General features: G+C 37.5%; 2 protein-coding genes across 6 annotated transcripts in view; one reads left to right on the forward strand and one right to left on the reverse strand.

Moving 5' to 3' along the window:
• acvr1l (activin A receptor, type 1 like) overlaps positions 1–9,435 on the reverse strand; it is an 18,814-nt gene extending 9,379 nt beyond the window's left edge. The window contains exons 1-9 of the mRNA XM_077538039.1: positions 9,240–9,435; positions 8,034–8,126; positions 6,922–7,173; positions 4,871–5,085; positions 4,697–4,796; positions 2,962–3,108; positions 2,611–2,886; positions 457–654; positions 255–385 (exon numbers count right to left, since the gene is read on the reverse strand). Of these exons, the coding sequence (XP_077394165.1) occupies positions 255–385; positions 457–654; positions 2,611–2,886; positions 2,962–3,108; positions 4,697–4,796; positions 4,871–5,085; positions 6,922–7,173; positions 8,034–8,115 (1,401 nt within the window). The 5' untranslated portion in view covers positions 8,116–8,126; positions 9,240–9,435. The remainder of the gene's footprint in view (positions 1–254; positions 386–456; positions 655–2,610; positions 2,887–2,961; positions 3,109–4,696; positions 4,797–4,870; positions 5,086–6,921; positions 7,174–8,033; positions 8,127–9,239) is intronic.
• The window catches only part of otomp (otolith matrix protein), a 30,989-nt gene continuing 25,275 nt past the window's right edge, over positions 6,828–12,541 (forward strand). Inside the window, exons 1-5 of one of the 5 annotated variants that reach the window (XM_077538042.1) lie at positions 6,828–7,217; positions 9,337–9,439; positions 11,163–11,247; positions 11,366–11,496; positions 11,657–11,793. In XM_077538042.1, the coding sequence (XP_077394168.1) occupies positions 11,370–11,496; positions 11,657–11,793 (264 nt within the window). In that variant the 5' untranslated portion in view covers positions 6,828–7,217; positions 9,337–9,439; positions 11,163–11,247; positions 11,366–11,369. Of the gene's footprint in view, positions 7,218–9,336; positions 9,440–11,162; positions 11,497–11,656; positions 11,794–12,541 lie in introns of all 5 variants that reach the window. The other 4 variants (XM_077538043.1, XM_077538040.1, XM_077538044.1 and 1 more) reach the window with 4 other exon arrangements.

Below are 12,541 nucleotides of genomic sequence, written 5' to 3' on the forward strand. Positions count from 1 at the left end.
AATGAATGTAAACAAAATAAGCCATTCTGTCTTGCGACACAGACTGGAGTAGATCATGACGAGTCTTTGCACATCTATACATTGAAGCAGACATGATAGTCAATCAAATCATTTTTGAATCGAACCGTGAGACAGTCAAAGATTCCCAGCCCTAGTACGTACGATGAAATTGATGCCGCATTTGACATAACGTGCACACAAAATACAAATTCAGGGATATGTAAGATCTGGTACAGGTCCTAGTGAGTACGCACCGGGTCGGAAAACCAGCGATTGGGTATGAAGGGCCTCTGCTGCTCCACGCACACCACCTTCCTCATGTCCTCGAAGCTCGGGTCGTTTGGCACCTGGTCGTAAAACGGAGGCTTGTATTCTTCTACGATGCCTGCGGCGGGAAAGAACGTTAATCCTCGAGCTGGAATAAAACAACCAAACAAACTGGTCCAGTTGTTTGACCATTGCTGTACGAGCGTCTGGCGATCTCCCACAGCACCAGCCCGAAGGCCCAGATGTCCACCCGCTTGAAGGCGTCGAAGCACTCCGTGTGTAAGCTCTCGTCCAGAACCTCGGGAGCCATGTAGCGCTTGGTGCCCACTTTGGGGTTGTTGCCCACGTCCAGCAGGTTATCAGCCTGCGAGTGTGTCACCGCCAGACCTGGACACGTGCACGAAACATAAACCAGAACTAAGGATAGACGTTTTTGGCCTTTTGACAAATATCGACATCTTTTTACGAACCGGATACCGATAAAGCTCAGTGAGCAGTGAATGCTTGCGAACGTAGCGAATTGAGGGTTTTCATCAAGATTTGCAAGATGTTCGTAGATAGTTTTTACTTGTCGCAAAAACATTTCAAACATATTCAAACTATTTTTAATTGTCTGCGAAGGTCTTTTGAGACCTTTTACAAACCCTGACAAAAAACCCAAATTAGTTACAGTCGTATGCATTTGTTGCTCAGTGACGTACAGGGAACGCTCATTTATGAATTTATTTAAATTTCCACTTTATAAAAAAATAAATAATTATGCTGACATTGGGAACTATCTACACTTATTTTTAAAAATAAAAAAATTAAGAAATTATGTTGAAATTTTGGAAACCTTATTTTACAGTAGAAAACTTTCGAGAACTATTTTCTTGCTTAGCTTATAATTTAGCTTAAAGACACGATGACCCGAGAACCTCCCTGCGTTTTTTGTGATAAACAATTGTTTAAAAGTTTAAAATAAAAAGAAAATGTTGGTTTATGCTAATATTTTGTTTTACTGCAAATGGATATCGGCTTGGTTATCGGTCTCCTCGCATGCGTTTGTCGCTCAGTGAGATAAAGGAAACTTTTCATTTATGGATTTATTTAAATTTCCACTTTTACCAATATATATACATATATATATATATATATATATATATATATATATATTAGGGGTGTTTAAAAAAATCGATTCGGCAATATATCGCGATACTACATCACGCAATTCTCGAATCGATTCAACAGGCGGCTGAATCGATTTTTAAACTTCCATTTTTAATGGAAAAATATTCAACAAAATGTCTTATTTCGGGTTAGGATTCACACCTTGAGCATGGAAGAATGTTATATGAACGGAACATTAAGCCTTAATATTTTATTTTAATGCTGTTCAAACAAACAGATTACAACCTGTATAAGTTTCAGATAAATAAATAATACATTTTCATACAAATCTTACACTCTACAAGTTTACTGATTAGTATTTTCTAAATTTGAATGAAAAAAATCGCAACAATCAACTCATAAATTCGTATCGGGATTAATCGGTATCGAATCGAATCGTGACCTGTGTATCGTGATACGAATCGAATCGTCAGGTACTAGGCAATTCACACCCCTAATATATATATATATACATATATACATATGCTGACACTGGAAATTCCCTGCACTTTTTATTTTTAAAAATAGTTTAAAAAAAAATAATAAAATAAAAACGAAATTATGTTGATTTATTTTTTTTTTTAAACAATTACCGTAATCAAATTGTTCATTCATGGATTTATTTGAATTTCTACTTTATAAAAAAAATATATATATATGCTGGCACTGGGAATTCCCTGCACTTTTTATTTTTAAAAATATTTTAAAAAATGAATAAAAAATAGAAGTTATGCTGAATTTTCTCTTTTACTGCAAATGAATATCGGCTTGACGTATCAGTTATCGGTCTCCTCGAATGTGTTTGTCGATCAGTGAGATACAGGGAACTTTTCATTTATGGATTTATTTCAATTTCCACTTTATAAAAAAAATTATGCTGGGACTGGGAATTCCCTGCACTTTTTATTTTTAAAAATATTTTTTTAAAATTAAAAATAAATTAAAAAAAAATAGAAAATATGTTGAAATTTTGGAAGTTTTTTTTTTTTTTTTAACAGTAGAAAACTTTAGGAAACTATTTATTTGCTTAGTTTTGAATTTAGCTTAACACATCCTGATGACCATGGAAGCTCCCTGCAATTTTTGTTATAATTTTTAAACAAGGCTGAATGCTTTATTTAAAACTAAAGCAAAAGGACATTTTTGCATCACAAAGTCAAAAAAAAAAAAAAAAGACTCAGGCCTCCCACTCACCCAGGTCGGCGATGCAGCAGCGGAGCTCCTTGGTCACCAGGATGTTCTTGCTCTTGAGGTCGCGGTGCGCGATGGCCGGCTTGCCCTCGGCGCCGACGATCTCGGTGTGCAGGTGCACCAGGCCGCTGGCCGCCGACGCCGCCATGGCCAGGCCCTCGCGCGTCTCCACCGCCGCGCGCTGAAGGTAGTCGTACAGCGAGCCGTTCTCGTGGTAGTGCGTGATCAGCCACAGCTGCGTGCTGGAGTTGCGTGACGTCATGTCGGACGCCGTGAAGCCTGCGACGTCAAAGTGTCATCCGAATCTCCTCGGTGCTTCAAAAAATGAAAATCGGTTCACAACCCGATGCCTACCCAGGATGTTTTCGTGTCTCAGGAGCACCGTGTTGTAGATCTCCGTCTCCCGGAACCAGGACTTTTCGTCCCTGGAGGAGAAGATCTTGACGGCCACGTTCTCGCCCTGCCACTGGCCTCGCCACACCTCGCCGTAGCGGCCCTTGCCTTGAGTGGGCGGACGCGTGCGCCAGAAGCCAGTATTAACAAGCGGGAAATGTCGACAGGTAAAAGGACGTTTTATCTTGGGATGCAATGATATCCAAACAGCACGATACAATATTATCACAATATTAAGCTCACAATACGATAATCACAATATTGTGGGGAGGTGAGCAATAGTAAAAAAAAAAATAAAAGAGCTCATACTAAAAAAAAACAGCACAAAATTTTGTAGATGATAAGCAATGCATATAAATCACCTACAATTGCTAATAACACTTAATATTGAGGCACTTATTTGCTAATGCACACACACGTTGAGTTCCTCCGCATATTGACTCGATTCATAAGCATATTGACATCTGACGATTAGCGTGTGTATTTTAAACATAGAATGGCCAAAACATCCCTTATGAAAATTAAACTACACTAAAGAACTAGCCACCAGAGGGTGCTAAGTACTGCACAAATGGAAAATCAACCTGACTTTTTCAATAGATGTGCTGCTTTTAATATTGTTACGATGACAATATTGTGGCAGTTTTAATATCGCGATATCACAATATTGCCGTTATTGTTACATCCGTAATGGGAAGCCAGAAGAATTGCAAACGTAGGCCAAATGAGAACAGCATCTGTATGTGGATTGAAAACAAAAAGTACTCACTTTTTCCATGGAAAATTCTCAAAAATATTCAACTGTGATGGTGTTCAAAGGCAAAAATAAATACATAAATATTTGCAATTTAGCGTCACCTAGGATGCCTGATTCAGAAGCTCATCACAGTATGACCCCCCTAATGCACCTCAAAATGGCTGCTTCCAATTAAAAATGGCAGACTTCCTGTTCAAAATTGGGACTTTTTTTGTGGGTTCATGATAAACAAGTACACTCAGTTTCGTGTTGATTTGTGAAACTGGTGTCAAGGGCTGATTTATTTATTTTTTTTCCCCCTCCAACTTTCGAAATCTCAAAAATAATCACAAAACTGTCGAATGTGCCCAAAATGGCTGCTTCAAACCAAAATGGCCTATTTTGTATTCCGTTTCCAAAATGGCTGCTAGAGTGTTGTGGACCAATATATGTGTGATTTAGAGCTGTCAAAATTAATGACGTAATCAATTATCAAATTAACCGACAACTATTTTAATAATTGGGTAATTGTTTGTAGCCATTTTTTTTGTATTCAAACTTTTCCAAATCCTGATTTTAGCATATCAACAGTAATTGTTGACTGATTTCTGTAGTCCTTCGTGAAAGAAGACTGATTATCTCTTGTGTTTAATAAAAATAAGACATTTGTAAACATCTATTTTACTTTGGAAAACAATGACCGAACCTTAACATAGTACATCATCAACCCCCCCCCCCCCCCTTTTTTTTTTTTTTAAAATCACTATATGAATACGTAGTACAAAATAACGACTGGTCAATAAAGAGTGATCAGGGAAAAAATGATTTGGTAATACACGATAATGCAAAATTAAAATTAATCTGATTAATCAATTCTAAAAATATTAGATAGTGACGGTACTAGTGTGATTATTATTTTAATGAATATAGTCATATCTGAATATTTGCTTTCCCACTTACCTACACACTCCATCAGACTAATCTGCCTGGCAACAGTCCTCTGAACCAGGAAAGGAAGACCCGACCCGCTTCCTGACGTGCACGAGTGGTCCAGCAGGTCCTTGAAAGCAAAGACAGACCTGTTTCGTCACGGCTGCAGCTCGTTAGCTGGCAGCCATTTTGCGTTGTTCTCACGGCTAAAGTGCCGTCCCCCTGCACGTTGGAGCCGATGAGCCCGTCCACGGCGCCCTGCTCGGCGTCGAACTCCTGCAGCCTGCGCAGGTGCCCGCGGTGGAGCCTCCCGCAGATCAGCGCCGCCGCCGCCGACAGCAGCGCCAGCGCCGCCACCGGGCCCAGCGCCAGGAGCGCCAGCGCGCCCGCGCCGTACCCCACCGGCTCGCCCTGCGGAGCTGTACGCCGTCGGAGAGGTGACCATACAGGAAGTAGATATGAGAGTCAAATTGTGGCCTACATTCTTGTACAGTACATTTGAAAGAAAGAAAAAAAAAAAGTTGGGTCAAAAAAGGGACTGGTAACTTTTAAGGGTTATTCACTTAACCTAAAAAGTTAGGTCAAAATGAATAACCCAGGGTGAAAATTGTGTAATCCACAAACCAGGGTTATTATAGTTTTGGAATTTTTCATTTTAGTTAGTTTTTATTTCATTTTGTGTTGTTTTTATTATTATTATTATTAGTTTTCATTGTGGTTTTGTTAGTTTTTATTAGTTTTAGTTATTTAAAAAAATGCTTAGCTTTACTTAGTTTCAGTATTAGTTTAAAAAAAAAAAGTGTATTACTTGTGCACAATATTCGAAAACCACCATGCGAGCGACGTCATCTGAAGGTGTTTTTTTATTGGCTGCTGCTAGATGACATCACTTCTGTGTGACACTTTTTCAATCGCCGTTATTCCGGTTAATATCAAAATAAATCTACTTAAAATCATATTTAAAATCATTAGCAAATATGAAAGCGAATGACATATTTGCTATAATTAGTTTTAGTTAGTTTTGTAAACATAAAATGTAGTTTCAGTTAGTTTTCATTATTTTATTTCGTTAACAATTTTTTATTTTATTTTAGCTCTTTCGTTCGTTTTAGTTAACTAAAATAACCTTGGCCACAAACCAACCCAATTTTTGTTGTTGGCTCGTTTTGTGGATTTATTTCAATTAATAGTCTAGCTTCACTTTAAAGTTGGGTCAAAAATAATTCAAACTTGGGTCAAAAAGGGTCCAGCAAAACTTTTTGGGTTATTAAATTTGGCGCAATTTTTGGGGGTTGAATAACGCCAAAAAAAAAAAATCCACCAAAATTGGGTTGTTTTGTTGGTTATTACAGTTGGATCAAAATGAATAAACCAGTAAACCACAAACCAACCCAATGTTGACCCAAATTGGGTTAGTTTTGACCCAACTGGTAGTTTAGAATGTACCTTTTTTGTGGTTTACTGGTTTATTCATTTTGATCCAACTGTAATAACCAAACAAAACAACCCATTTTTTGATGTTGGGTTGTTTTCAGTTGGGTCAACCCAAGTTGGGTCAAAAAGGGGTGGGCACAAATTTTTGAGTTATTTATTTAAACAAAAAAGTTGGGTCAAAATGCGAAACCCACAAAACAATACAAAAAATGGGTTGTTTTGTAGGTTAATTATCACAGTTGGGTCAAAATAAATAATACACAAACAAGCCCCATTTTTGTTGTTGGGTTGTTTTGTGGATTAATTGGTCTACCTTCACTCAAAAAAACAGTTGGGTCAAAAATAATCCAAATTGAGTCAAAAAGGGGTCAACAACTATTGGGTTATTACCTGTCCACAAACCAACCCAATTTTTGTCGTTGGCTTGTTTTGTGGGTTTATTTCAATTATTCGTCTACCTTCATTCTAAATACAGTTGGGTCAAAAAATAATCAAAATCTGGGTCAAAAAGGGGCCAAGAACAACTTTTTGGGTTAAATGAAGAACCCACAAAACAAATCCCCACAATTGGGTTTAAAAAAAAAATAAAAAATCTAATTGGGTCAGAAAGGGCCCAACACAACTTTTCGGGTTAGTCCTTTAACCCCAAAAGTTATGTTAAAATGAAAAACCCCACCAAAAAAGAAAAAGTACTCTAAAAACAGTTGGGTCAAAAATACAGCAATTTTTCAACAAACTGACTGAATTTTTTGTGTTGTTTTTGTGCAAAACAACGCAAAAAGTTGGGTCAAACATGACCCGATTGGTAGCGGCTTGGCTACCTGACGGCAGCAGGGCCATGACGGCGCCCCTGGTGGTGTTGCCGTTGCACAGGTGGCGCGCGCAGCAGCTGATGGCCTGGTGGGAGGAGGGCGCCGTGGCACAGTGCAAGCGTGTCTTCTTGGGACCCTCCAGGCAGCCGCGCTCGAACACCACGCCACCGGAGCCCACCCGCACCGACGAGAAGCAGCGCGTGCCGCGGCACTGCTCCTGAAGGCACTTGGGACTGTCGCACAGGCACAGCAGCTGACCCTCTGATGGGGGGGGACAGAGGTCATACCAGCGAAGGATTCTGGAGGTTTGCTTGGCTTTTTTTTTTGGCATTTTCTTTTGCAACAGGTATTGCAAAAGACTTTTTTTTTTTTTAAATGTTTTGTTTTAGTTTAGTATTTGTTTTTTATGCATCGTCCAAAACAATCGGCAAATTGGGCCAAATGGCCAATTATTTTCCCCTTAAAAACGTTAGCAAAGAAAAGCAAAGTTTCCGACGCTGTGAAAGTACCCTGAATGCACTATTTTGCTTGCGTAGCATTAGCAACTCGCAAGTGTGTAGCGTATGTTATTCTGTTGTCCCTCAGCGTCCGCTAAGCTGTTTAATGACACCGCAGTTGAAGTTAATTGTAAAACTAAATACACAATGTTAAGAATCACATATCCACTATAAATTTAAATACAAAACATGCTTCGTTTTTGAAACCTCACTTGCCTAGCACTAACAGGAAGTTGGCAAATGCTAACAGGAAGTTAGCGTCGACAGTGGGAGTGTTTTTCCTTCAAATAACGAATATCCACACACAAATCTTTGTGGAAACACATACCCACAGATGAGATAACACTACGCAAAGGCACAAATTCTTCCCAATGTGTGAAAAATGAGTTATTTTAATACAATTTAATCGCAACTGTCTTCTGTACTCACATTTAAGTGTGTACGCCATGGATGCACGGCACCACACTGCCCCCAAGAGGCTAAAACGCACAGGAACAGTCAGTATTTGTTCTTACTGTTTTTCAAGTTGCTATTTATTTTTAAATAATCAGCAGATTAATTGGTAATTGGGTTTTTTTCCGCCAAAAATACAAACAAAACCAGTACGACAAGGTGTTGCCATACCTGAGCTCTCAGCTGATGCCTGCAGGGACCACAGGGAGAGCAGCAGCAGCAGCAGGGGGACGTGGACACTACGAGCAGCCATGTTTCAGTGCACTGGAGCAGACAGGAAAACGATATACAGTAAATACATGAAGAAGAAGAAGCGTCCAAAGAGGATAATTTTGCGTTTTGCGCTACTTGACACGTTAGCTTAAAATGGCCGTTTGCTTCGGAAGCACACGGCGGCCTCCATTTATGACGCTACCAACAAACGAATGGGACGCAATTAATTAGTTTACCGGGTGGTTGTCGTACACCGTAATTTTATCATTTGTTCAACATGACCGATATCGCCAGTACTTTTGATTCATAACATTTTATTGAACACAATGACAAAAAATTGTGAACAAAGAGCTTTCTTTCCGGCGTGCAGATGATGATTCGTCGTAGCTTCAAAGTGCAAAACTGGTATCTGCAACTGATATCTGGTATCGGTGCTCGCCCAGCCAGTTTCTGTAACATTTTTACAATATTTTTGTAAATAATATATATTTTTTACTATTTACAATATTTTTGTGGTATTGCTTGTATTTTTCTGTCTATTCTTAGCTAATATTTTTATCATTTGTGTCCAATGTGTTTTTGTTTGGCTTTCCCTAATATTTATATATGTTATTATATTTTGTTTACTTATTTTTTAGATGGGCTCCAAGCTTATTTGATATTAACTGCAATTATTACTTTACTAATGTGTTAGCATAGAATTAGACATTAGAGAATACAGAATAGCAGACTTAACGCGTTCTGACATGCAAATTTGTCGAAAGGAGTTGATCAGAGGGAAAAGGTGGAAAGTTTGACATTTGTGTCATCTGAAATTATTTACTGTAATACATATTCATTCATTGCTTGTGTTTCGCAAAAGAGGACTTTTAAAAAACGCATATAAATAATAATCGCGATTGTATTATGTATTTATTATTCATTTGTTTCCCAAAATCGTTCAGCCCTGGTTTAACGCAAATGTCGGCATTGAAGGAAATAAAAAAGAAAAAAAGAGAGGCACGTTGACGAGGCGCTTTATTAGCCCAACATCGCCGCCTCCAAGGCGCCACTCAAGGCAGAAAGATGCCCGACGCCGCTTCAGTTAGCTTAGCCGAGCTAAGCTGGCTGCAGGACGGAGCAGAGCCCGAAAACACAAGAATGCGCTGTAAAGATTTTACCCACCTAGCACACACGGGCGACGGATTCTACCTCATCATGTCACGCCTCGGTGGCCTTTTTATTGGATTGAAAGTGTTTTGTTTTGGGGGGTTTTCTCCAGGTAATTTGCCTCCTCTCGGGGACACAGCCCAGCCCACCCGCTCGCTTGTTTTGTTCCAGCCTCGCGTGACGTCACCAAAATCCAAGTGCATCATGGGTCGGAGGTATGGCCATCAAGAAAGGCAAGCAATTTTTTTGGGCCCCTTAGCCATCAGGGGCCCTCAGAGGGCCAACAGATTTGACACAAACCGCATATCCTTCACATTAGCGATGCAGCAATGACAGTTGACCGTCTCAAATACCCTGAGTCAGGTGTTGTTTTTTCTTTAAAAAAAAAACAAAAAAAAACTACCGTGTATAAAATAGCAAGGCGTTTTTTTTTTTTGTTTTTTTTTAATGATCATGTATTGTAAGGTAACCATGTATAGTAAGACGTTTTTTGTTTGTTTTTTCTAAAAAAAAGTAAGGCGTTTTCTTTCTTTTACGACCATAAGGTAAGGTATTTTTTTCTAAAAAAAAATAACCATGTATAATAAGTCTTTTTTTTTTTATTTTAAACAACCATGTATAGTAAGACATTTGAAATGACCATGTACAAGTTTTTTTTTTGTTTTTTTTTGTCATGTAGCGTAAAGTAAGACGTTTTGGTTTGGGGTTTTTTCTAAAAAAAAAAAAAAAAAAAGTAAGGCGTTTTTGTTGTTTTTTACGACCATGTATAGTAAGTTGTTTGTTTTTTTTCAAAAAAAAAAAAATGACCACCTATATTAAGTCAGTTTTTTTTTGTTTTTTTTTTTCTTAAACTACCTTGTGAAGTAAGAAGTTTTTTTTAAGGCGTTTTTTTTGTTTTGTTTTGTTTTTTAATGACCATGTACAGGAAAGCGTTTTTTTTTTAAAGTGTATAGTAAGGTATGTACAGTAAGGTGTGTTTTTTTTCTAAAAAAAAAAAAAAAAAAAAAAAAATGACCATGGATAATAAGTCTTTTTTTTTTTTATTTTAAACAACCATGTATAGTAAGACATTTGAAATGACCATGTACAAGTTTTTTTTTTTTTTTTTTTTTTTGTCATGTAGCGTAAAGTGTAAGACGTTTTGGTTTGGGGGTTTTTCTAAAAAAAAAAAAAAAGTAAGGCGTTTTTGTTGTTGTTGTTTTTTACGACCATGTATAGTAAGTTGTTTTTTTTTTTTCAAAAAAAAAAAATGACCACCTATATTAAGTCAGTTTTTTTTTTGTTTTTTTTTCTTAAACGACCTTGTGAAGTAAGAAGTTTTTTTAAGGCGTTTTTTTTGTTTTGTTTTGTTTTTTAATGACCATGTACAGGAAAGCGTTTTTTTTTTTTAAGTGTATAGTAAGGTATGTACAGTAAGGTGTTTTTTTTCTAAAAAAAAAAAAAAAAAAATGACCATGGATAATAAGTCTTTTTTTTTCTTTTTTTAAACGACCATGTATATAGTAAAGCATTTTTTTTTAATGACCATGCATTGTAAGGCGTTTTTTTTTTTTTTTTTTTTTTTAACGGCCATGTGTAGAGGCTTTTTTTTTTTTTTTTAACTGACCATGTATAATAACGCTTTGTTTTTATTTTAACAAACATCTATAGTAAAGCAATGCCTTTTAAATGACAATGTATAGTTAGGCTTTTTGTTTTGTTTCTTTAAAAGACCATGTATAGTAAGGCATTGAAAAAAAAATACGACCATGTATATAGCAAGCCTACCAAAGTTGCACTAAGACAATGTGTCCTTTCATCTCCTCATCTCATGACATTCATTTCATTTCAACCTCCTTCACCCTCGTGAAGTGTGCAACAAAAACAGATTTGAATTGTGTGTGTGTGTGTGTATATATATATATATATATATATTTTTTTTTTTTTTTCTCATCACAGAGCCACATTGTTTCTTAATTAAAGACTCCCAGTCTGCTCTCAGTGACCTGAAGCGTTCCCCGCCCCCCATGTGAAGGGAGTGAAGGTGAAACGCAATCCCTGCGATCCTATCAAGAGATGGAGGGAGGAATAATGCGCCCTTAGATTCTCGCTTCAGCAACTTGTGTGTGTGTTTTTTTGTTTTTTTTTCCTATCCTTGCAAGTGAAATGTTGCTCTTCATCCTGCCGGGTGGCCTGACCAGAACAGACATGGAACTTTTCGGGACAACGTCGGCTTTCATGTTGCTGCTGCACCTGCTTTCTGTCGGCGGTCAAGTCAATCCCAAAACAACAGGTAGGAACAGCTCCTTGTTCTTGTGTTATTATTGTGTGAATTTGGAGATCAAATCCGATTGAAATGATTTGATGATGTTAATTAAGTCATGCTTCCACAATTACTTCATTCCTGATCAAACGGTTCCACTTCCAGTTCTGATTTGTATTTTGTGTGCAAGTGTCCTGGTGCGTGGTATCCGATACGGAGGAGCAGAAGTGTGCCGACCTGGCCGGGAACGCCACGGCTCGGAATATCCGAGGGACTTTGCGATGCGTTCGAGGTCTGAACTCTAGAGACTGCATGGAGAAAATTCAAGTACGTCTCCAAACAAACACTCTGCAAACCAACTTTGGTAAATCAACTTGGCAGGCTTGTGAAAATGGGAACACAAATATTGCAAATGTATTTATGTAAATTATTCAAGCACTTTTTTTCCCGCACAGCTTCCTCATGATGCTTCTTTGCAATATATATTTTTTTTAATTATGAGCCAAAATGTAAAGTTAAAATCTAAAAGAAAGTAGCAAGTAGTTTAAAAATATATATTTTTCATCATACAATAAGTTGGATTTTTTTTGTTTCTTCTTGGAAAAAAAAAAAGTCTTTCAATTAAATTAATTTTCTTCCCATGAAATACTAAATTAATTGTGGGAATGCTGAAGCATTCCCACTTATGTTATCGTGATTTTTATTCGCCACATTTTTTTGCCGCCTCACAACTCCCACATAATACTTCCACTTTACATTGTTCAAATTTCAATTAGCTTAAAAAATTGACGCTTTCCGGGGTATATATCGTCTGATTCACATTACTTACAGTAGTTGCACAATTTTAAATGTTTAATATTATCAACCTTTCCCCATTCTTTTTCAATGGGACAGTCATTGAACTTCTATACATATAACTTATCATTACCAGGTGTCTGAAACTGCTCGGTGGCACGGTTGGTAAAGTGCATTGTCCAGTAACCAGGAGGTCATAATTTCATAATTTATCTCTCCAATTTACTTCATAAGCATTCTGCATGCATTCAAATCTTAGCATTCAGCGTTCAGCATTCCC

The sequence above is a fragment of the Festucalex cinctus genome, chromosome 12, assembly GCF_051991245.1.
Source record: "Festucalex cinctus isolate MCC-2025b chromosome 12, RoL_Fcin_1.0, whole genome shotgun sequence".
NCBI classification, from domain to species: Eukaryota; Metazoa; Chordata; class Actinopteri; order Syngnathiformes; family Syngnathidae; genus Festucalex; species Festucalex cinctus.